Below are 25,312 nucleotides of genomic sequence, written 5' to 3'. Positions count from 1 at the left end.
TGGAGGACAGGAGACACAGGTCTGGTGGAGGTTCCCATACGGGGTATCCGAGATCCGTCACAGACCAGTTGGAAGAAAATGGGTGCAAAAGAAGTCAGGACTATGTAATGTACGACATATTGTATGAGATACAACAGATAGGACTATATAGTATCAGAATGATGTAATGTACAATATAGAGTACCGTATATACTCGAGTATAAGCCGAGATTTTCAGCCTCTTTTTTGAGGCTGAAAGTGCCCCCCTCGGCTTATACTCGAGTCATCGCTGTCTGCCCGCTCGATCAGCGTGTCGAGCAGACAGACAGCGGCCATTCTGATTCAAAAGCCGCGCCTCCGGCTCCGCCTTCGCCTGTGATAGGCGGAACACTGAATTTCCCAGCAGCCTGTGTTCCGCCTATCACGGGCATCTTCTCATCCTCGTACTACGGACGAGGATGATACGACGTCCGTGATAGGCGGAACACAGGCTGCTGGGAAATTCAGTGTTCCGCCTATCACAGGCGAAGGAGGAGGCGCGGCTTTTGAATTTTACAATGGCCGCCGACGAAGAGGGCACGGGACGGAGGCAAGGCAAGGCACGGCACGGGACAGGACAGGACGGGACGGGACGGGACGGGACGGGACGAAGGCAAGGCACGACACGGGACGGAGGCTCGGGACAAAGGCTCGGGACACAGGTAGGCTGGACACACACACACACACACACACACACACACACGGATGGAGACACACACACACGGATGGATGGATGGATGGATGGAGACACACACACACACAGGGATGGATGGATACACACACACACAGGGATGGATGGATGGATGGATGGAGACACACACACACAGGGATGGATGGATGGATGGATGGATGGAGACACACACACACAGGGATGGATGGATGGATGGAGACACACACACAGGGATGGATGGATGGATGGACACACACACACACAGGGATGGATGGACGGACACACAGGGATGGACGGACACACAGGGATGGACGGACACACAGGGATGGACGGACACACACACAGGGATGGACAGGCATGTCTCACCCTCGGCTTATACACGAGTCAATAAGTTTGCCAGTTTTTTTGGGGGTAAATTGGGGGCCTCGGCTTATATTCGGGTCGGCCTATACTCGAGTATATACGGTATATAGTGTAAGGGTCGGGAGTATGTAATGTAGAATATACATTATACAGTGTAAGGGTCAGGAGTATGCAATGTACAACATAGAGTATAAAGTGTAAGGGGCAGGAATATATAATGTACAACATAGAGTATATAGTGTAAGGGTCAGAAGTATGTAATGTACAACATAGTGTATTAAGTACAGGGGTCAGGAGTATGTAATGTACAAGATAGAGTATAAAGTGCAGGGGTTAGGAGTATGTAATGTACAATATAAATGATACAGTGTAAGGGTCAGGACTCATAAATATTGGTATTCAGTAATCATTGGAAGATTCAATATTCACATGAGACAAGTTGCAGAGGTCCCACACCGCTGCCTCCCATCTCCTGAGACGGCACTCAGTGACTTGAGTCTGAGACTATACAGACATATCCCTCCACCCGGCACAGCCAGCAAATAACAGAACAAGTAATCCTGGGGGGATTGTTCTGTCAGTAATCTTGCCATACCCAGGTATGGGGCAGAAGACCCAAAGCACATACTCCAGGTGCCTAGATCTAGTAACATCTATGGGGAAAATGAACATTTTGCTGCCAGCTGAACCCCAGAATCTCCATAAATCCAGTCTAGATTTATAAATTGTGTCTGCAGCACAGAGAAGGAAGATTATCCAAGAGAAATCCAGGAATACAGGACGGGGAACACAGCTCAGGAAAGTGACCAGGGGATTACAGGCTGATATCACCCAGTCCCCGCCCTACTCTGGACCAATCAGTGAGCAGTATGGGTGGAGGAATGTATTTAGTGTTAAAGCGGGAGTCCGCCGGGACTCCGCGTTTTTTTTTTTTTTTTAAAGTCAGCAGCTACAAATACTGCAGCTGCTGACTTTTAAAATAGTGACACTTACCTGTCCAGCGCGCCCGCGATGTCGGCACCCAAAGCCGATCTCTAGATCGACACTCGAGTGCTGCCGCCGCCATCTTGGGTATGGGAATCAGGAAATGGAGCCTTTCGGCTTCATTTCCCGGTTCCCTACTGCGCATGCGCGAGCCGCTCTGCGCAATGAGGACGGTCCCCACTTGTGGAAGGGGGCGGGCACTTGCGGAAAGGGGCGTAATGTACGCCCCTTTCCGCAGAGAGCTAGCCCGGAAGTGGGTGCAGTTACCTGGATTATCCAGGTAACTGCACCCCCCTCCCCCCTGAAAGGTGCCAATTGTGGCGCCGGAGGGGGGGGAGGAATCCGATGAGCGGAAGGTCCATTTTAGGGTGGACCTCCGCTTTAATGACCCACCTGTGCTTATCTCTGTAGGAGTGTCCTCCTCTATAAATGTCCCCGTTATTCCATCCTCCTCCATAGACTGCTGATCATCCCTCACATACCTCTCTTCTTCTTCTGATTTCACCTCAAATTCTATATCGATTGGATCTCCACTCTAAATCAAGAAAATGAGAGAGAATATCATCTGTAAAATAAGGTTTATTACTGTGACATCACATAGAAAATCTGCACATTGTTGTTGATTTACTAAAGGCAAATCCACTACACACTACAAGTGCACATGGAAGTGTAGTCGCTGTAGATCTGAGGGGAAGATCTAAAATGAGAGGAAGCTCTGCTGATTTCTATCATCCAATCATATACAAGCAAAAATGCTGTTTTTTTATTTTCCTTCTATGTTCCCCTCAGATCTATAGCGACTGCTATAGCGTGTTCTAGATGCTCCACCCCACCAACCTTGTAACAGTGGGGGATGGTGTGATCTTCCTGTGTGGAATCCCGGGAATACAGAGGACGGGGACATCTCTCTGGTGGGTTCCTGGTATTAGGTGGCTCCATCATATCCTTGTGTCCTTCTGAAAACTCCTCCATCACTCCATACTCCTCATCCTCCTCTTTATACTCTTCTTTAACATCAATATTATCATCCCCGAGGTTTCCACTCTGAATATATAATAAAACATTCATTGTAACAATCATGCTGTGTATAAATCAGAACTACCAATAATTGTCACTCATCTACCTGATGATGGTGGGGGATGGTGTGACCTTCCTGTGTGGAATCCCGGGAATACAGAGGACGGGGACATCTCTCTGGTGGGTTTCTGTAGCTGGATGACTCCACCATGGTGTCCTGGTACAGATCTTTGTGTTCTTTTAGAGACTCTGACTCCTCCATCACCCCATCCTCATCATCCTCCTCTTTTATCTCTTCTTTGACCTCAACTTTAGACTCTCTCAGGTTTCCACTCTGAATATATAATAAAAGGACATCAATGGTAACAATGCAGATAATGCACAGATCCTAATGATACTATCAGTGATTGTTCCTCATCTACCTGATGATGGTGGGGGATGGTGTGACCTTCCTGTGTGGAATCCCGGGAATACAGAGGACGGGGACATCTCTCTGGTGGGTTCCCATTACTGGATCCATCTGTAGGAAACACACACACTGACTGAATACATTGTTTCTATGTGTTTATCAGATGATGGGGGATCTAGGTGGAGCCTCCGTACTGCTCTCTCCTTTACAATAAAGTCTCCTCTTACCCGGTGATGTGAGGGGCGGCTGATTGTCCATCATGACGTCCTTGTAGAGATCCTCGTGTCCTTCTAAATACTCCCACTCCTCCATGGAGAAATAGACAGTGACATCCTGACACCTTATAGGAACCTGACACACACAATGATACAGTCACCATCCAGACACATCCCTTGTCTGTTACTGGATAATGTCCCAGAATTCCCGGCACCGCTCACCTCTCCTCCATCATCTCTCTGGTGACTTCTAGAATCTTCTTTGTATTTCTCTATTCTATCAGGGAGGGAGGTGGAGGCAATGTGATGGTCATATGATCTCCAGACTTCACAGGAGGAAAACTCTAGATCTGAACACAAATAGTCAAATTAAATGTTATTCCCAGAATCCTCCTCACCTCACCATTCAGGTCTCCATTTTATTAAAGCCCCACTTCAGACTGAGGTATAATTTACCCACACAGGGCCCCCACGCTATGCAGGTTAAAAGCTTGTAGCAGGTATTCTGATGTCATTACATACAATGCAGGACCAACAGTCCTACTTTGCTAGTGAGGATGCCAAGGATCCGCCCACATCCTAAGAGCATCAGAAAAAAGCCAGATAGAGGGACATTGGGAGGAGGAGCTGTGAGGTCAGTGTGATGTCATAGGACATATAGACTCTTGATGGAGGGACATTGGGGGGGAGGAGCTGGTAGGTCAGTGTGATGTCATAGGACATATAGACTCTGGATGGAGGGACATTTGGATGGGGAGATTTGAGGGGTCCTCTATATGAGGCTCCTGTGCAAACCAAATCATTGTTCCTGGGTTTGTCCTTCCTCTCCTAAACTGAACAGTGAACTTTGACCTTTACCATACAGAAATCTGTCAGGAATCTGTGAAAGTAAGCTCTTATGTGATCAGGTGACGTGCGGAGGAATGTAGTGTAAATAGCAGACCATGAAGCCGGGGTCACTACACAGAAAATCAATCCAAGAAAACAACAGGCAGGACGAGGAATAGCAAGAAGGAGCTCAGAGACAAATGAGAATATTGCTCAGCCAATGGGAGATTATCTCAGCATGACTTACATAATGAAGGAGATGAGGGGGAGGGGAGGAAGTCACTTAAGGCGGGGCTTGATAAATTGCTTTGAATCTAGGAGCCAGCTAAAAATGTTAGGAGACAGCTTTTTTGGGGCACTGTGGGTTGTCAGCGCCCGGGGCAAGGCAAATCATTTTTAAGTAATTTGTGAGGTGCACATTGCATGACATGGGGTGCAGAACACAGCACATGGGTTTCATGGTGCAGAACATTGGGTGTAATATGCAGGAGAAGGGTGCAGGACATGTGGTGCAGGATGCAGAATGCAGGACATGGGGTGCAGGAGATGTGGTGCAGGGTGCAGAACACAGGACTTGGGGTGCAAGACATGAGGTGCAGAATGCAGTAGATGGGTTGCTGTGTGCAAAACACAGGACATGGCGTGCAGTGTCCGAGTTTCAGGCAGTGTCTGGGTTTCAGGCAGAAACATTATTTAGACCAACAGTGAGAATGGACTGACAAGAGGCCAGGACACCATTTCTAGTTGCTATGGGGACCTGGCACCTGGGATTTGTTCAGCCCTGACTTAAAGCGAAGTTCCACCCACAACTTTGTTTTTATTTTTTTTAAATAATTATTAGTCTTGCATAATGAATATCATTAAAATCAAATAGTTGTCATTAGTGCTGCCTTTAGAAGATAATAATTTTAAAAAATACCTTTAGATTTTTCGTTCAGGGGAATTCCCATCATACTTGTGGGCAGGAGAAGCCCACAAGCATATTGTTCCAGGATACGGTGCTGCTGTATTCCCAGCATGCACCGCCCATTCTCGCGCATGCGCAGTAATTAGCACGTAGCAGCGCTATAAACTATACAGAGGTTGACCTCACAACAGGAATGCCCGCCCCGTTGTTATGGCAACCTAGGGAAGTGACATTAGGAGCTCTGCTTTAAGGTGACCATAGATACATGGAAATTCAGCTGGTTCAGCAGGGATCAGTCACATTTCCATCCATGTGTGGTCACTGCCGGATAAAAGTCACTCCATCAGCGGCTGCAGCCAATATTTTCATCACTGATCTCTGTATTCTGAGAGCGGAGGAGCGCCCCCCATTGTCAGAGTACAATAGTGCAGCGGGGAGAATTCCCCCATCCCCCTCCAATGTGTGGATGGGGGAATCACTTCAGTTTTTTCCTCTCATCCCGCTGGCTGAACGATAAAACTGAACCATGTATGGCCAGATTTGGAGGGAAGATATATTCATCATTAACTGATCCTCCATGAAGGGGTTAATCTACATATTACCTCCTTTGCCGCCAGATCCGGCAACATCTCCTCTCTACGTCTTTCCAAATAGTAGAAGCTACTTCCTATCATGTAGATTGCTCTGTGATGTCACAGGAAACATGTGACCAGGAAGCAGGAAATAAAGGGTGGGAAAGTGAGGTGAATAGGAGGCTGCAAGCAGATCACATGTTATTATCATGAAGAGATCGCTCCCTCCATCTGTCCATCTTCTTTTATATTATATCCTCTCTGTACCTTCTCCCTGTATACCTCTCTGTATATCTCCCTGTATACCTCTCTCTGTATATATGTCTGTATACCTCACTCTGTATATCTCCCTGTATACCTCTCTCTGTATATATGTCTGTATACCTCACTCTGTATATCTCCCTGTATACCTCTCTCTGTATATATGTCTGTATACCTCACTCTGTATATCTCCCTGTATACCTCTCTCTGTATATATGTCTGTATACCTCTCTCTGTATATCTCCCTGTATATCTCCCTGTATACCTCTCCACCTCTCTCTGTATATCTCCCTGTATATCTCCCTGTATACCTCTCCACCTCTCTCTGTATATCTCCCTGTATACTCATATCTCTGTATATATGTTTGCATACCTCTCCATCTCTCTCTGTATATCTCCCTGTATACCTCTCGCTGTATATCTCCCTGTATACCCCTCTCTCTATATCTCTCTCTCTGTATATCTCTCTCTCTGTATATCTGTCTGTATATCTCTCTCTCTGTATATCTGTCTGTATATCTCTCTCTCTGTATATCTGTCTGTATCTCTCTCTCTGTATACCTCTCTCTGTATATCTGTCTGTATACCCCTCTCTCTGTATATATGTCTGTATACCCCTCTCTGTGTATATCTGTCTGTATTTCCTTCTCTCTGTATAATGGGAAATTGTTATGAAATACTTGCTGTAATTTTCCTTTCCTAGCCCATCCTCACATCAGCACATAACGGGGTAACACCTCCTCCGGAGCCCCACGTGACCACCTGTACCTGGCGGAATCCCCCAACTAGGATGTTTAACAACTTTAGCCTGGGACAGGCCACTAGGGAGGGAGTCCTGTGCTGATGTGCGGATGGACCAGGAAAGGAAAATGACGGTAAGTGATAACAATTTTCCGTTTCCCTGGCCCATCCTCACATCAGCACATAATGGGATATACCTAATATAGGGCGGGAGAGAACACATGAAAAGACACTGAAAATCAAAGAAAAGCTGCTAAAGCCAGAAGGAATTGATCTCTCTTGTCCCAAACTTGCTGGTCACATATTTAGATTGTAAGATTGAATGAAGACCGCACCAGACCTTCAAGCTATCCCTTACCTATATCTTCCAAGCAATCCTGGCATAACTACCCCAAAAGGCTGCCACCCCTCTAGTCACATAGGCTTACAATTGTTTCAGAGCAGAAAAGTGTACTTCCTGCATGCCAAACTAATCACCCTGGTAACCCAAGATTGGATGACTCTTGAGGGCCTGATGACTAAATGAAAAGATTGTACACTTTCCTCTTTTGACCAAGTACACTGTTAGTAATTCGAAAACTGAAGTCTTCCTGCTTTGCACTCAGTGCCTCTCGTGTGAAAACTTAGAGGGACTACTTCCCAGTTTTTTCTGGAAACTGGATTCCACTTTAAAATTGAACTTTGGCGATAGACATGGTATCCCTATCTCTGGTAAAAGAGAACAGAAAAAACATACACTAAAGCGCCCATGCTGGAAAGTTTTGCAATCTTCAGCATCCTTCTGTCTGAAGTAGTTGCTGTCAGGAGAACTAGTTTTACCGTGAGGTACATCAATGGAAATGAAACCTATTGGAGCAAAGAGTGTTCTCAGTATTTTTGGGCGGAAAACCGCTTTAACTAAGTGGTTCTCTTCCCCTCGAAAGGCTTCTTTGCAGGATTTAACAATAAAAGACTGGGTGTCCCCTTGTCAGGAAATGTAGGCCACTATTGTCTTGTTGTAAACCTTACTCAGCCCCCTTGAAGACCCGGAAAGGCTCATAGGTTAAAAAAGGCAAATTGAAACGCCCTCATGTGCCACCTTGCCCAAGGTACCACCACTGCCAATAAGATAATTAAAAGGTCTGTGCCAATTATGTAAAAGGCAGACACCTGAACTGGAAGTGACACCTGGCCACCGCAAATCTCACACGCCTCTGGTGCTCAGCATTGATCAGTACATGGAAGTATGAGTCGGCCGGTCAAATGATACCGAATGGTCCTCTTGCTGAACTGTCCTTGTGACTGTCCACATGGACTCCATCTTGAACGTCTTGTTGTATATGAACACCTTTGATTCCTTCAGACTGAAACAGGCCAAAAGGCTCCTGCCTTAAAGAGGAAGTAAACCCTGATGAGTTTACATCCTCTTTCATTCCCTGCAAAGGTAAAGCATAATGGACTACTATGCATCGCATGGTAGTCCATTATGTGTCATTTACCTGACACAGGAGCCAGCGATGTACCCGCTGTCCCCTGTAGTCCGGTGCATCCATCTTCTCGGTGAGTCTTCACTGCTCCGCCGCTGTCATTCGGCGAAGCCGCGATGACGTCACTCCCGTGCATGCGCACGGGAGCCACCACGCACGGCATATTCGCCGTTGATGGTGCCACATTCAGTGCACCTGCGCGCCTCTGTCTACGGCGCATGCGCCGTAGACAGCGGTGCCTGTCATTCGGCAAATATCTCCTAAACCGTGTAGGTTTCGGAGATATTTCTTGGACCTACAGGTAAGCCTTAATCTAGGCTTACCTGTAGGTCAAAGTGGTTTGTAAGGGTTTACAACCACTTTAAGTACTATAAAAACTGGGGAGAAAGGTCCCAAGATGATTCTATGTTTCCAGCATCACTGTCATGATGGCCTTGTAGCAGTATAAAAATCTTGCAAACATTTTCTCTTCTAAGATCTGTTGAACATAAATTAAATTAATTCAGTGGTCAACTTTGGAAATCTCCCTTGTACTTCCACCTGTCTTCTGGACCCACTGGTCTATGATGATTGTTGTCCAAACCCTCCAGAAGGAGGCTACACTCATCTACTTCACTTAAGAGACTGGTTGGATGCACCTTTAAAAAGACTTTCCAGCCATCTTAGCAGCTTGTCCTGGACTTGATTTTGTGTCAAAATAACTTTGAGACACCTCCACTGTGATCTGTTAAATCTGCAGCTTGTCCGATAAGATTTGGCCTCCTGCACCCTCTGAATTTCAGTAGGCTTGAGTGAAGGATGGGGGCTTCCTCTTACTAGTCTGTGACCACAGTCCAGACTTGTCCTCCTGTCATTCACTTAATTGTGTTGTTCAGCATTTGGACAAATAATAACCTCCCATTATAGGAAATGTCGAAGGCTTGTTTAGAAGTTCCATCTGTCCTCCAGTGGCCATAACCACAATGCTCTCCTAGCAGTGACTGAGTGTGCCAGCGCTTGTACTAGGTCTATCAAAAGTATCAACCAAAAGTCAGTTGGCACGTTCTACTCTTTCCAGAAACTGTGCCAAATCTTGTCGTTTTCAGTGTTGAATGTAATGCCATTTCTGAAGTTTATATAGCTAAGTTAGCTCTATTGCTGATTGGCAGGCAAAATCTGTCACTGTAAAGATTCTGTGCAAGCCTGATGGCCAGATCACCACAATTTCTGTGTTCCAGATGTGTTTCTGCATGAGTGTTTTTGATGCATTCTCAATGAGTTTTGCCACTTTCCAGATGTGTTTTATACAGAAACAATGCAACATTCTACTTTTGTTGACTGCACTAGAATGCCCTGTACTGGTGGGAACAAAGTAATTGGAATCAAAGTTAGACACTGTCTATGCGTTCTTGATGCAGAATAAAAATGCACTGTACATCTGGTGTGAACAAGTCCACTTTCTCATCCATAGGATGTCTAAAGGTAATTCGAGTTATAAAAAGGCAAAGACACTTGCTGCCCCAGACACTAGAGGGCAGCATCCACCCCTGGAAGTGCAGTGCATAAACATACATCAGCCATCTTATATGAATAAAGCTTAGGGAACCTGTTAGGCCGCGTACACACGCGCGGACTGTTCGCCCAACCTTGTTCGTCAAACAGTTTCGGCAAACAGTCCGCTCAAAATTTGCATGAGCGGACTTGCCCACACACGAGCGGACTGTTTCAGCGAACTGTTTGCCAAACAGTTCGCTCAACTTTTGAAATGAACGGACTCGCCCACGTAAGGCGGAGGCAAGTCCGCCCATTTCGAGCGCGTGTGCAGGTAGGCGGGGCCCGCAACGGAGACGTCGCGGGCTCCGCCGCCTGGAATGGACTTAAAGGGGAACCCCAACGCCGAAAAAAATCGGCGTGGGGGTCCCCCCAAAGTCCACAACAGACCCTTGTCCGAGCACGCTACCCGGCCGGCCAGGAAAGGGGGGCGAGCGAGCGCACCCCCCCTCCTGAGCCGTACCAGGCCGCGTGCCCTCAACATGGGGGGTGCCTTGGGGAAGGGGGGGCCGCGCGGCCCCCCCACCCCAAAGCACCTTGTCCCCATGTTGATGAGGACAAGGGCCTCTTCCCGACAACCCTGGCCGTTGGTTGTCGGGGTCTGCGGGCGGGGGGCTTATCGGAATCCGGGAGCCCCCTTTAAGAAGGGGGCCCCCGGATACCGGCCCCCCACCCTATGTGAATGAGTATGGGGTACAATGTACCCCTACCCATTCACCTGTAAAATAAAAGTACCCAAAAAAAAACACAACACACGAGAAAAAATATTTTATTGCACAGCTCCGGGGGTCTTCCGTCTTCGGGGGTCTTCTCGCCGGACTCCTCCGCTATCTTCTTGTAGCTCTTTTACTAGCGGAGGAGTCCGGCTTTCTTCCTCCCCGCCGCCGGCCTCTTCTCCCGACTTCGGGGGTCTTGTCCCCCTCTTCGGTTCTTCTGCCGGGCCACCGCGCCTTCTTGTAGCTCTTTTACAGGCGGTGGCCCGGTCTTCTGTCGCCGCCGCCTTCCGTTCTTCTGCCGGGCCACCGCGCCTTCTTATAGCTCTTTTGCAGGCGGTGGCCCGGTCTTCTGTCGCCGCCGTCGCCGCCTTCCGTTCTTCTTCTTCTTCTTCTTCTCCAGGAGATGTTGACACGACGCTCTCTCCGGCCGGAATGCCAGAGCCGCCCTGCGCTGCCACTTATATAGTGACAATGGGGCGGTGTCACATGGTATATGTCACATGGGTTGGTCACATGGGTTGATGTCACATGGTGACCCCGCCCCCTTACGATGTCATAGTCCCCATGTGACATCAACCCATGTGACCAACCCATGTGACATATACCATGTGACACTGCCCCATTGTCACTATATAAGTGGCAGCGCAGGGCGGCTCTGGCATTCCGGCCGGAGAGAGCGTCGTGTCAACATCTCCTGGAGAAGAAGAAGAAGAAGAACGGAAGGCGGCGACGGCGGCGACAGCGGCGACAGAAGACCGGGCCACCGCCTGCAAAAGAGCTATAAGAAGGCGCGGTGGCCCGGCAGAAGAACGGAAGGCGGCGGCGACAGAAGACCGGGCCACCGCCTGTAAAAGAGCTACAAGAAGGCGCGGTGGCCCGGCAGAAGAACCGAAGAGGGGGACAAGACCCCCGAAGTCGGGAGAAGAGGCCGGCGGCGGGGAGGAAGAAAGCCGGACTCCTCCGCTAGTAAAAGAGCTACAAGAAGATAGCGGAGGAGTCCGGCGAGAAGACCCCCGAAGACGGAAGACCCCCGGAGCTGTGCAATAAAATATTTTTCTCCCGGATTCCGATTCCGATAAGCCCCCCGCCCGCAGACCCCGACAACCAACGGCCAGGGTTGTCGGGAAGAGGCCCTTGTCCTCATCAACATGGGGACAAGGTGCTTTGGGGTGGGGGGGCCGCGCGGCCCCCCCTTCCCCAAGGCACCCCCCATGTTGAGGGCACGCGGCCTGGTACGGCTCAGGAGGGGGGGCGCGCTCGCTCGCCCCCCTTTCCTGGCCGGCCGGGTAGCGTGCTCGGACAAGGGTCTGTTGTGGACTTTGGGGGGACCCCCACGCCGATTTTTTTCGGCGTTGGGGTTCCCCTTTAAGTCCATTCCAGGCGGCGGAGCCCGCGACGTCTCCGGCGCGGGCCCCGCCTACCTGCACACGCGCTCGAAATGAGCAGACTTCCCTCCGAGCGGGAACAGTTTGCTCATTTCGAAAGTAGCCTACACACGGGCGGACTGTTCGCTCAAACCAAGTTTCAGCGGACAGTTTTTCGGAATTTCCGAAAGACTTTGTCCGTCAAACTGTCCGCTGAAACTGTCCGCTGAAAGCCCACACACGAGCGGACTGTCCGCCCAAACACTGTTCAGCGGACAAAGTTGGGCGAACAGTCCGCCCGTGTGTACGCGGCCTTACTGTAAACTGGTCTTCTGATGAGGTCTCCTGTCATCCTTCATCAACCAGCAATTTATGCTCTATACTTATAGGAAAAGACCATCCTCCATCAATGAGCAATTTACGCTCTATCATTGTGGGAGTTGCTTGTGGTGTGGATATTTGCAGCATACTTTCTGCTATAGCCGTCTAAATAGGTTTTGCACAACCCCCATCTTTTTGAGGCAATCTGTGCAATTTCATTTCTCTGCCACTGCAGACTGCATGCAGGCCCAAACTGCACCCTGAGCTTGGCAAGGCATTTCCCATCATGCTGGCATAAACACATGTGCCATTTTCCTGGATTGTGTCCCTTCACAGTGTAAGTGGAAACAACTCCTTTAGAGTATATTGACCACATGCTGTATGTGACAGCCTGTTAGGTGTCGTCATCCTGGTCAGGATAAGATGATTGTTGGTGGGTCTTATGTTATTTGGAGCGGTTGCATTCAGGGTTTCTGCTCCTAAAATAATGCAAAGCACCTTAATTTGCATATTTTCCTTGGGCTCTCTTTTAAGAACCATGCCCCACGTCACCCCCCTGCTACCTTTGCTATTTTTCTGTGTCACTAACAGGTGTGGCAAGCTCATATTTGTACAAAATATATGGAGAAAAGCATATTACTTCTCACCAAAAAACAGGTACACTGTCTCCTTAAGAGTCATCTGCCCTTATCTACTCACTTTAAAGCATCGTCAGATGAAGTCAGGCAGCATTTCCAAAGGCAGACAGCAAACAAAAACCAGTCAGACTGTCAAACCCACAGAAGTACACAGCATAGCAGGGGAGCCAGGACAGACATCCAGAGACAGATAGGAGACTCATAATCTGAGGGAAGTCCTTTACCTGGCAGGACTGCAGAGAGAGAGAAGCCCTCCCAACTGCAAACATCCAAGATCATTTACCCCACTGCATGGCATCTGGCAGTTCCCATCCCATTCTGCCCATCTCCCCACCCCCTGTGACACCATTCACAGCCGCTCTCAGACTGACCATAAAGCCAGGAGAGCAGTGCGGTGCACTGCATATAAAGACAGGGAAGAAACCCAAAGTCTCCCAGTCTGACATTGCAGAGCTCTTATAATACCAGACCTGTACAATATCAATGCTGTTTAAGCATCATTTTGCCCGCGTACTTGGAACAAGGCACCCAGTTTTTAGAAGGATTTACCTTCAGCATTCAGGGTCTTCCAACTCCATAAGAAGCAATAGGGATGAGCTTCGCGTTCGAGTTTAACCCATGTTTGACTCGAACATTGTCTGTACGCCCATTCGGGGAATTCCAAACATTATGGGCTGTTCGTGCCAAATTCGAGTGGCGCGTCACGGCCCATAATTCACTGCGGCATCACATCACATGATGATTGGCCAAGCGTGTACTATGACCTGCATGCTTTGGCCAATCACAGCATGGAAAAAACGGAGAGCCGTAATTGGCCAAAGCCAGGGTGGCTTTGGCCAATTATGGCTCAGGGGGTTTAGTACACGCCGCCACACTGTATTGTGCCACCTGCATAGTGTACACCTAAAGCTACCCCAATTGCTCGTGTTCTGCTGATTCTATACCACAGGCAGCTGTAGCAATTACAGTCGGTGTATTATGCCACCTGCACAGTGTACACCTAAAGCTACCCCAATTGCTGGTGTTCTGCTGATCCTATACCACAGGCAGGCAGCTGCAGCAATTACAGTCTGTGTATTGTGCCACCTGCACAGTGTACACCTAAAGCTACCCAAATTGATGGTGTTATGCTGATCCTATACCACGGGCAGGCAGCTGTAGCAATTACAGTCGGTGTATTGTGCCATCTGCACAGTGTATGCCTAAAGCTACCCCAATTGCCGGTGTTCTGCTGATCCTATACTGCAGGCATCTGCAGTAATTACAGTCGGTGTACTGTGTCATCTGCACAGTGTGCAGTTGCTGGTGTTCTTCAGATCCTATACCACAGGCAGGCAGCTGCAGCAATTACAGTCAGTGTATTGTGCCATCTGCACAGTGTAGGCCTTAAGCCACCTCAATTGCTGGTGTTCTGCTGATCCTATCCACAGGCAGCTGTAGCAATTACAGTCAGTGTACTGTGCCATCTGCATAGTGTACCCCTAAAGCCACCTCAATTGCTGGTGTTCTGCTGATCCTATCCACAGGCAGCTGTAGCAATTACAGTCAGTGTATTGTGTCATCTATACAGTGTGCACTTAAAGCTACCCCAATTGCTGGTGTTCTGCTGATCCTATACCGCAGGCATCTGCAGTAATTACAGTCGGTGTACTGTGTCATCTGCGCAGTGTGCACTTACAGCTACCCCAATTGCTGTTTTTTTTCAGATCCTATACCGCAGGCAGCTGCAGCAATTACAGTCGGTGTACTGTGTCATCTGCACAGTGTGCACCTAAAGCTACCCCAATGGCTGGTGTTCTTCCAATCCTATACCATAGGCAGGCAGCTGCAGTAATTACAGTCGGTGTATTGTGTCATCTGCACAGTGTGCGCCTAAAGCTACCCCAATTGCTGGTGTTCGTCTGATCCTACACCACAGGCAGGTAGCTGCAGTAATTACAGTCAGTGTATTGTGTCATTTGCACAGTGTGCGCCTAAAGCTACCCAAATTGCTGGTGTTCTGCTGATCCTATACTGCAGGCAGCTGCAGTAATTACATTCGGTGTACTGTGTCCTCTGCACAGTGTGCACATAAAGCTACCCCAATTGCTGGTGTTCTCATACTAATAATACTACAGGCAGGCAGTTGATTCTGCTAGCTGCAGTATATCAGTATATACATCCCAGCTTTGTGCAGCTACAGCTCCCTGCAGGCCTTTATTATGTCTGGAAGGCCAACAAGGAGAGGCAGACAGTCACAAGCCAATAAAAGAGCGCAAGCAGGCTCTGTGTCTAGAGGCAACAGTGCTGGTCATGGACACGGTGCATCCTCATCAGCACATGGCCATTTGACACGCTTGTCCTTATTTTCGGCAGCTGGACATGTTGAGCCGCAACATACTGAAGACTTGGTAGTGTGGATGACCGAGCCATCCTCATCCTCTCTCACCCAGGCTCAGGGTACTGTCAAAGCAGCTGCCAAAGCGGCCTCTTCCCTCGGCTCAATGGCATCAGTCACTCCTTCCCTAGCCCCACCATGTCCTCCTGAGGAGTTCCCTGAACTGTTTGAGCACAGTGTTGGGTACATGCTCCATGAGGATGCCCAGCATTTTGAAGGCTCTGATGATGATACCCAGCTAGAGGAAGGCAGTAACGTGAGCCCAGAGAGAGGGGATGCCCAAGAAGGACAGCAATCTGGCAGTCATGTTCCCCCAGCTGCAGAATACTGCCAGGTTTGCTCCAGTGATGAGGAGGGAGGGGATGATGAGGTCACTGACTCCACGTGGGTGCCTGATAGGAGAGAGGAGGAGGAGGGGGCGACACATCTCCAATGAGGCAGGATGCCCTCTAGGGGCTAGCTTAAGGGCAGCACACCAACTGCATCACACGACAGAGCTCTGCATGTGCAGGGCCCTGCCTCTGCACGTTATTCCAAAAGTTCTTTGGTGTGGCTCTTTTTTGAGACGAGTGCATAAGATCGTACTGCTGCTATTTGTAACATATGTCTCAAGCGTATATCGCGTGGCCAAAACATCAGTCGCTTGGGCACCACATGCTTCACCAGACATATGTCGACCTGCCATGCAGTTCATTGGCAAGCGTACCTAAAAGACCCACACCAAAGAACAAATCGGACCTCTCCTTGCTCCTGATCAGCTGGGATCTCCAACCCCACTATACCTTCAGTCCTCTCTGAAACCTGCACTGAGAGGAATGAAGGTCTAAAATTAGGTGTGTCACAGCCAAGTACTTGCAGGTAATCTGCTATCGGTACACCAACGTCTGATTGTACCAGGCAAATTTCCCTGCTCCAGCTGCTGCACCGCCGAAAGAAGTTCACTCCCAGCCATCCACATGCCCAGTGGTTGAATGCTAGCTTGGCTAAATTGCTAGCACTTCAACTTTTGCCTTTTCAGTTGGTTGACTCTGCCCCCTTCCATGAGTTTGTGCAATGTGCGGTTCCTCAGTGGCAGGTTCCCAAACGCCACTTTTTCTCATGGAAGGCGATTCCGGCTCTCTACTGGCATGTGGAAGGCAATGTCTTGGCCTCGCTGGACAGAGCGGTCAGCGGTAAGGTGCATATTACCGCTGACTCATGGTCCAGCAGGCATGGACAGGGACATTACCTATCTTTCACGGCACATTAGGTGACTCTTCTGGCAGCTGGGAAGGATGCAGGACAAGGTGCAGTAGTGTTGGAGGTTGTTCCGCCACCACGCCTCCAAAATTTTACTACTGGTGATTCTGACACACCTCTCTCCTCTACCCCTCCTCTTCTTCTTCCTCCATGGCCTGTGCTTTGTCCTCGGAACCAGCGGTGCTCCGTAGGCGTTCAAGGGGCTACGCAAGTACACAGGCAAGAAGCGAAGCGGTGCTTGCACTGGTGTGCTTGGGGGACAGGAGCCACACTGGGGCAGAGATTCTGTCAGCTCTGCAGGGGCAGGCTGAGAGGTGGTTGACGCCAAGCCAGCTTAAGCCAGGAATGGTGGTTTGCGACAATGGCACCAACCTCCTCTCTGCCCTCCGACAGGGACAACTGATCCATGTCCTTAACTTGGTGGTGCAGTGGTTCTTGGGCAGTTACACAGGCTTACAGGATGTCCTGAGGCAGACCAGGAAAGTCTGTGTGCATTTCCGCCGGTCATATAATGCCAGTGCTCGGCATTCCAATAGGAATTGAACCTGCCCAAGAATCGCCTAATCTGTCACATGCCCACCAGGTGGAACTCAATATTGGCCATGCTGCAGCGGCTGCACACGCAGCAGAGGGCCATCAATGAGTACCTGTGCAACTAGGGCACCAGGACAGGGTCAGGAGAGCTTGTTTTTTTTCCCCCACACCAGTGGGTCGTGATCAGGGATGCATGCACTGTCCTGTCACCATTTGAGGAGGCCAAGAGGATGGTGAGCAGTGACAGTGTATGCATCAGTGACACTGTCCCTCTTGTCCACCTGTTGGAGCACACGCTGTGTGGAATAATGGACAGGGCACTTGAGGCAGAACAGAGGCTGGAAGAGGAGGACTTCCTTGCCTCTCAAGGCCCCCTTTATCCAGTGTTCCTGCTGGCCTGCCGATCACACAGGAGGTGGAGCCTGACACTCAGCATCAGCAGCAGTCTTTTAGGGATCATTTACAGTCCCAAGAATCCCGTGGACTTGTATGTGGCTGGGAGGAGGTGGCTGTGGATCATGTCATCCTTATTGACCCAGAGGACTCCGGACCGAATGCCTGCAGAAGGATTCTCGTATTCATCGGATCAAGGAGAGGGATCATTACTGGCTGGCAACTCTCCTTGATCCACATTACAAGGAAGGGTTGCGGACCTTATCTTGCCATCGCAGAGGGAGCAGAGGATGAAACATCTTCAGGAGGCCTTGCAGAAAGGTCTGTGCAACGCATTCCCAGAGACTGGGAGGTTACAAATTCCTGGTCCGGGACAACATGTTGCTGAGGCTTCGGTCAGTCACAGAAGGAACGGTGGAGAAGGTGGCCGTCTGACCGATGCATTCAGACAATTTTTATTCCACAGCCCTAAGGTATGATCGGTTCCAGAAACCATCGCCAGCATCTGATTTACATGATGCAGGAATACCTAGGGGCAAGATCAAACTTGGGCACCTTTCCCACCGAAAATCTTCTGGGTTACTGGATCTTGAGGATGGATCACTGGCCAGAGATTGCACAGTATGCAATTGAACTACTGGCCTGCCTGCATCCAGCGTTCTTTCAGAATGCACATTCAGTGCTGCTGGAGGCTTTGTAACAGATCACAGGGTGCACCTGTCCACCGACTCGGTTGATCGACTGACCTTCATAAAAATGAATCAGTTACATACCCTGTTTCCCCGAAAATAAGACAGTGTCTTATATTAATTTTTGCTCCCAAAGATGTGCTAGGTCTTATTTTCAGGCGATGTCTTATTTTTCCATGAAGAAAACACGTTACACATTTATTGTTGAACAAAAAAAAGGTAATTTATTACCTGTATATAGTATGGTAGTACCAGTAGTTGTCATCACAAACCAGCATAACCAGACCATTATTTCCATGTACAACAATCTATGGTACATTTACTGATACCGTATTTACCGGTATGAACACAAAGTAAGATTTATTCAATGACAGTCATGTCATCATCTTCTGGAACATCATCATAACAATCCAAATCCTGAATTTCCTGGTAAATGTCTTGTGACTCCATTTCTTTCAGAATCAGTGGACCAAATCTCTCATGTTTAGCAATAGCACTGTCCTTAAATGAGTACTTCTTGTCAAGGTAGCCTGCTCGTAGTGCATTTGCAATGCAACTGTCAGTGATTTTCTCCCATGAATTCTTCACCCAAGTCACAACCTCTTGCAGTTTAGGTTTCACAAAGTTGCCACGCTGATTTCTCTCCATTCTATTTTCAATGTAGTCATTAATTTCCATGCGCAAATTGTCCTTGAATGGCTTGTTTATTGCAATGTCAAGAGTCTGGAGATAGGCCGTCATTCCTGCGGGAATCATTATTTGATCTATTCTTCTTTCGTGAAGAAATTTCTTCATGTCTTTAGCACAGTGAGTGCTTGCTGCATCCCAGACTAGCGGACCTCTTTGGCTCCCTCGCATAACAAGCGGCAGCATTAAATCGACCCACTTCCTTATAACTGCTTGTGTGGCCCAGGCCTTTTCAGTTTCAAGAATAAAAATGCCCGAAACACGTTCAATCTCTTCCTTCTTGCCCTTAGAAATGATTAAAGGTGGTATTTTAGTGCCATCCAGACGAATTGCCAAAATACAGGTAACACGTGCACTTTCGTAAGCAGTGGAGGGAATGTAGACTGAGGAGGCACCCCACTGTTCAATTGTTGTTTGAGATGATTGGCCCATAAACACTGCAGTTTCATCCATAGCAATCATTATGGAAAGACTGTATTTAGAGAAGTCAGCATCATCAATAAAGGACTTGAATACAAGTGCTCGCTTAATAACTTGAGCATCTTCCAGCCTAAACAGTGTTGTGGATCTTCTTAAAGACAGTTCACTTCGCTGAAGGAAATTATCCAGCCAGTGTTGTGATGCCTTGAAGTCTTCGGGGGCTATGTCAAACTGTGTTGCTATTGCAAGGGCAAATTCTTGAATCTGAGCCCTATTCACAACCAAAGCCTTTGCTCTCCTGTCAACAACCCATTCACAGATCAGGTCTTCCAGCTCGGAAAATAATGGTTGCCGACCTGAACCACACTTGCGCTTTTTAGCATTTCCCTTGTCCACTTGTTCAATGAGGTTACCATACTCTGCTCGCCATTTTCGGACCAATCGGATATTCAACATCTTCTCTTTGCAGAAAGCATTAAGATTTTGGCCCAGAGAGTCTTCCACGATTACTTTCCTGTACTCCATGGAGTAGCTTTTTTTTTGCGCTCATGTCTATGGGTAAAAATATACCAGCACTGTTTACCAGTTACCAGATTACCATTTTAGTACCCCTTCTAATCCACCTGTGCCATCTTGATCCCCCCCTTCTAATCCACCTGTGCCATTTTGATCCTCCACTTCTAATCCACCTGTGCCATCTTGATTCCCCCTTCTGATCCTCCTGTGCCATTTTGATCCCCCCCTTCTGATCCACCTGTGCCATCTTGATCCCCCACTTCTAATCCACCTGTGCCATCTTGATTCCCCCCTTCTGATCCTCCTGTGCCATGTTGACCCCCCCTTCTGATCCACCTGTGCCATCTTGACCCCTACTTCTAATCCACCTGTGCCATCTTGATCCCCCACTTCTGATCCACCTGTGCCATCTTGACCCCCACTTCTAATCCACCTGTGCCATCTTGATCCCCCACTTCTAATCCACCTGTGCCATCTTGATTCCCCCTTCTGATCCTCCTGTGCCATTTTGATCCCCCCCTTCTGATCCACCTGTGCCATCTTGATCCCCCACTTCTAATCCACCTGTGCCATCTTGATCCCCCCTTCTAATCCACCTGTGCCACCTTGATCCCCCCCTTCTAATCCACCTGTGCCATCTTGATCTCCCCCTTCTAATCCACATGTGCCATCTTGATCCCCCCCCTTCTAATCCACCTGTGCCATCTTGACCCCCCCTTCTAATCCACCTGTGCCATTTGAACCCCCTCAAATCCACCCTGTGAGCCCCCCACCCGTGTGGATTATTTACCCTCTCTCCTTCAACGACTCCTGCCCCACACGACTCACTGTCTTGTGAAGCAGACTCCGTCAGGTGGCATGGCTGCGGCGCGGGCTCTCTGATGACGGTGACATCACTCGCCACCGCTACGGTCCAGAGGAGTCAGACTCCTTACGGTACCATAGCTTCAGGTGGCTTTATTATCGGAGAGGACTTATGTTCGGTGGAGGACTTATTATCGGGGATGCCTTATTATCGGGGATGCCTTATTATCGTGGAGGACTTATTATCGGGGGGCCTTATTATCGGGGGGGCCTTATTATCGGGGGATGCCTTATATTTCTGCAAAATGGAAACCTGGTGGGAGGTCTTACTTTCGGAGGATGTCTTACTTTCGGGGAAACACAGTAGTTAGTCAGGTTGAAAAAAGACACAAGTCCATCCAGTTCAAACACAAAAAAAAATAATAATAATATCATACAATACCATATACCCAATTATATACCCACAGTTGATCCAGAGGAAGGCAAAAACCCCAGCAGAGCATGATCCAATTTGCTAAAGCAGGGGAAAAAATTCCTTCCTGATCCCCCAAGAGGCAATCGGATTTTCCCCTGATCAACTTTACCTATAAATGTTAGTACCCAGTTATATTATGTACACTTAGGAAATAATCCAGGCCCTTCTTAAAGCAATCCACTGAGCTGGCCAGAACCACCTCTGCAGGGAGTCTATTCCACATTTTCACAGCTCTTACTGTGAAGAAACCTTTCCATATTTGGAGATGAAATCTCTTTTCCTCTAGACGTAAAGAGTGTCCCCTTGTCCTCTTTGTTGACTGTAAAGTGAATAACTCGACACCAAGTTCACTATATGGACCCCTTATATATTTGTACATGTAGATCATATCCCCCTTAATCTCCTCTTATCAAGAGTGAATAAATTCAGTTCCTCTAATCTTTCCTCATAGCCGAGTTCCTCCATGCCTCTTATCAGTTTGGTTGCCCTTCTCTGCACTTTCTCCAGTTCCCCGATATCCTTTTTGAGAACTGGTGCCCAAAACTGAACTGCATATTCCAGATGAGGTCTTGCTAATGATTTGAACAGGGGCAAAATGATATCTCTCTCTCTGGAGTCCATAACACTCTCAATACAGGAAAGGACTGCTTGCTTTGGAAACTGCAGCTTGGCATTGCATGCTATTATTGAGCTTATGATCTACCAAAACCCCCAGATCCTTCTCCACTATGGATGGATTCCCCCAGTTGTACTCCCCCTAGCATGTATGATGCATGCATATTCTTAGCCCCCAAGTGCATAACTTTACATTTCTCAACATTAAACCTCATCTGCCACATAGTCGCCCAATTAGACAGAGCATTAAGGTCGGCTTGTAAATTGGAGACATCCTGTAAGGAGGTAATTCCACTGCATAGCTTGGTGTCATCTGCAAAGACGGAAATGTTACTTTTGATCCCAGACCCAATATCATTTATAAAGATATTAAAAAGTAAGGGTCCCAGCATTGAACCTTGGGGTACACCACTGATAACCTTAGACTATTCAGAGAAAGAATCATTAACCACTACTCTGAATTCTGTCTTTTAGCCAGTTTTCTGTCTTGGATCACCACCAGCTACCAAGCACTGAAGCAGATCCCTTCAAGACTGCCTATGCTGATGCTGATTGACTATCCTGTTATGCTGAGTGACTATCCTCTTCCTCAATGATCATGCTGATAGCTTGGAAGAACATTTTTGGTTCTGGGTGCCGCCACCAGTGGCTAAGGCCCAATTTTTTACAGGGGCATGTAATTACAATTTTTGATGCAATACTTTGCAGAAGTGCTCATTCCTGCGCTCCAACTAGAGTATCTGTGAGGGGTTACAGTGTCGTGGTACCAGCACCAGTGCCTAAGGCCCAATTTTTCAGCCCCTGTTTAACAGGGGCGTGTAATTACAATTTTTGATCCAATACTTTGCAGCAGGGCTCATTCCTGCTCTCCAACTAGAGTTTCTATGAGGTGTTGTAGTGTTGTGGCACCAGTGCCTAAGGCCCAATTTTTCTTCCCCTTTTCAACAGGTGCATGTAATTACAATTCTTGATATAATATTTCACAGCAGGGCCCGTTCCAGTGCCCACCAAGAGTCACTTTGAGTGCTTACAGTGTTGTAGCAACACCAACACCTTAGGGCCAAATTTCTGCAGAGCATATAGGGCAGGCCCCTACTTTCAAACATACAACTTAAAAAGTCTCCTACTTGCAAACGGAAGGAGACAACAGGAAGTGAGATGAAATCTACCCCTAGGAAGGGAAATTCTCGCCTGTAAGAGTTGATATGGGAAAAGCGTGTCTCCTCTCCACTAATGCTTTATCCCAATCATTGTTTTACTAAAAACCCCACATTTTCTAAAAACATTTGTCATTGGGACAGAAAGTGAGGTGAAATCTTCTGAAGAAGTGCACAGACAGCAAAAAAAAAATGTTACAGGGGTGATAACCCTTCCCTATGTTTTCAAAAATGCTTAAAAATTTATTTTTTGACTGGAGCTACACTTTAAAAATGTACCAGTTCAAAATTACAAACAGATTCTACTTCACAACAAACCTACACAGCGACTGTCTTGTTTGCACCGCCTGTATACTGCTGTTCTGAGTATATAGGACCTGGGGGTCTCACGCCTTTCCTTTTTTTAATTTGGGTACGGGGTTCCCCTTAATATCCGTACAAGACCCAAAGGGGCTCGTAATGGGCTTGGGGGGTACCCATGCCATCTTTATCAATGATTTTCATCCTAATTGTCGGGACCAGACATTACATTAAAACCACAAGCAGTTTTAAATGACTTTTTTTCCTTTAGAAATGTCATTTTGTGCAGGGACTGTTCTAAACACGGGAAACACGTGCCACTTCACAGGCATACTATAGACAACCCCCAGGTACGATATTTAAAGGAATATTTTCACTTTAATGCCGCGTACACCCGATCAGATTGTCCGGCGTACTTAGTCCGCCGAAACGCATTCCAGCGGATAATTCGATCGTGTGTGGGCTTCAGCTGACTTTTCCAGCGTCCTGCGGACTAAGAAAGTATTATTGCAGTCCAATCTTCCCGTCAGACTTCGGTTTCAGCGGACAATATGTTCATCAGTATGCTAGTACGGCGGACTAAGAATGACGCATGCTCAGAAGCAAGTATGAAAAAGGAAGCTATTGGCTACTGGCTATTGAACTTCCTTTTTCTAGTCCCGTCGTACGTGCTGTAGGTCATCGCGCAAGCGAACGTTGGACTTTCTGTGTGTCCGTGTGTGGCCAAGTCCGTTCGGTAGAAAGTCCGCCGGATTATCCGCCGGATTGTATGTCGGACTAAGTACGCCAGACAATTCGATCGTGTGTACGCGGCATGAGTGTCATTAAAATCAGTGCTCCCGAAAAAACTTCCCTTTTTAAAACTTTTTTTGCATTGATTCATGTCCCCTGGGGCAGGACCCGGTTCCCCAAACCCTTTTTAGCACAATAACTTGCATATTAGCCTTTAAAATTTGCTCTTTTGATTTTGAACGTTCGATTCCCATAGACTTTAACGTGGTTCTAAAGTTCGCACAAATTTTCGGTCCGTTCGCAGGTTCTGGTGCGACCGGAACTGCAATCAATAGGTGGCCTGGAGCAGACAAAAAAAGAAAAACATCCTAGTTGGGGGAGGGGCTATCTTTTATTCAGCTAGGTACCCCAGGTGGTCATGTGGGGCTCCGGAGGAGATGTTAACTCATTATGTGCTGACGTGACGTGGATCAGGAAATAATGATACAGACTCTCCTCTCTATATACAGTATACATCATCCATTATCTATATGGCGACTACACAATATACAGACTTCTGATCTATGTTACCAGTGGGGGGATGTTATACACAGAGATATATAGAATGATACAGACTCTCCTCTCTGTATACAGTATATATCATCCATTTATACATTATCTGTATGGATATAGACTTTATTTAGAGTAGTCAGAAGAATGATTGGTGGGGTCTTACCTTGTTAGATCAGCCCATTCATCCTCCAATCAGATTGTTTGTACTTCCCGACAATGAAGAGACCTGAAGATAGTTCTAGAAAGGTAAAGAGTCCAATCACAGAAGATTCTGGAAGATAAAACCCGGAACCACGGCACTAAGAGAGTCCAACTTCTTCTACTGTATGAAGATTGAATGTGTGTGAATAGGAAGTTAATCTGAATGTTACGTACAATGATTTCCTAATGCAGGAAGAGGAGGCGGGGGAGGGGGGTTTCTTCTACTTCCTCTATCGGAGTCTTCTTACACAACTCATTACTCGGAATTTCCAACTTCCTCTTTATATACAGAGATCAGAACAAGTCTAAACCTTCCTCAGGCTGGGTGTATAGGGCATGTAAATGAGGAGTTATATGGTCAGAGGATTTCTGAGGGGTCAATATGTTGGTATTCAGAAGAATCAACAGAAAAAGTTCCAAATATTCATTTATTTTAGAGTTCCAATAAAACCGCTTTATATAAGAATAAAAAGACTCTCCATCAGAAACATTCCTCAGACTTTGATGTGATAATCCATTGTCTCCATGTATACATCCACCATACATAGACTGTCTGGTGGGATTATCTGAGGAGACTTAAACCACTGGTTATCTGCCACAA

The 25,312-nt window shown here is 47.7% G+C and overlaps 1 protein-coding gene across 1 annotated transcript; it reads right to left on the bottom strand.

The window, feature by feature from the left end:
* Positions 1-94: 94 nt before the first annotated feature.
* Positions 95-24,858, bottom strand: LOC143986877 (uncharacterized). The gene is made up of 8 exons (XM_077485283.1): positions 24,674-24,858; positions 3,899-4,026; positions 3,689-3,812; positions 3,475-3,572; positions 3,159-3,386; positions 2,873-3,079; positions 2,217-2,570; positions 95-100 (listed from the first exon to the last, which is right to left on the bottom strand). The coding sequence occupies exons 3-8, from the start codon at positions 3,771-3,773 to the stop codon at positions 95-97; spliced, it is 978 nt and encodes a 325-aa protein (XP_077341409.1). The 5' UTR covers positions 3,774-3,812; positions 3,899-4,026; positions 24,674-24,858.
* Between the last annotated feature and the right edge of the window lie 454 nt (positions 24,859-25,312).

Source organism: Lithobates pipiens, unplaced genomic scaffold (genome assembly GCF_037356315.1).
Source record: "Lithobates pipiens isolate NorthernLeopardFrog02 unplaced genomic scaffold, aLitPip1_a1.2 Scaffold_18, whole genome shotgun sequence".
In the NCBI taxonomy this organism is placed as follows: domain Eukaryota; kingdom Metazoa; phylum Chordata; class Amphibia; order Anura; family Ranidae; genus Lithobates; species Lithobates pipiens.
Note: the sequence above shows the minus strand (reverse complement) of the source record. Positions and strands in the feature narration are given on the sequence as shown.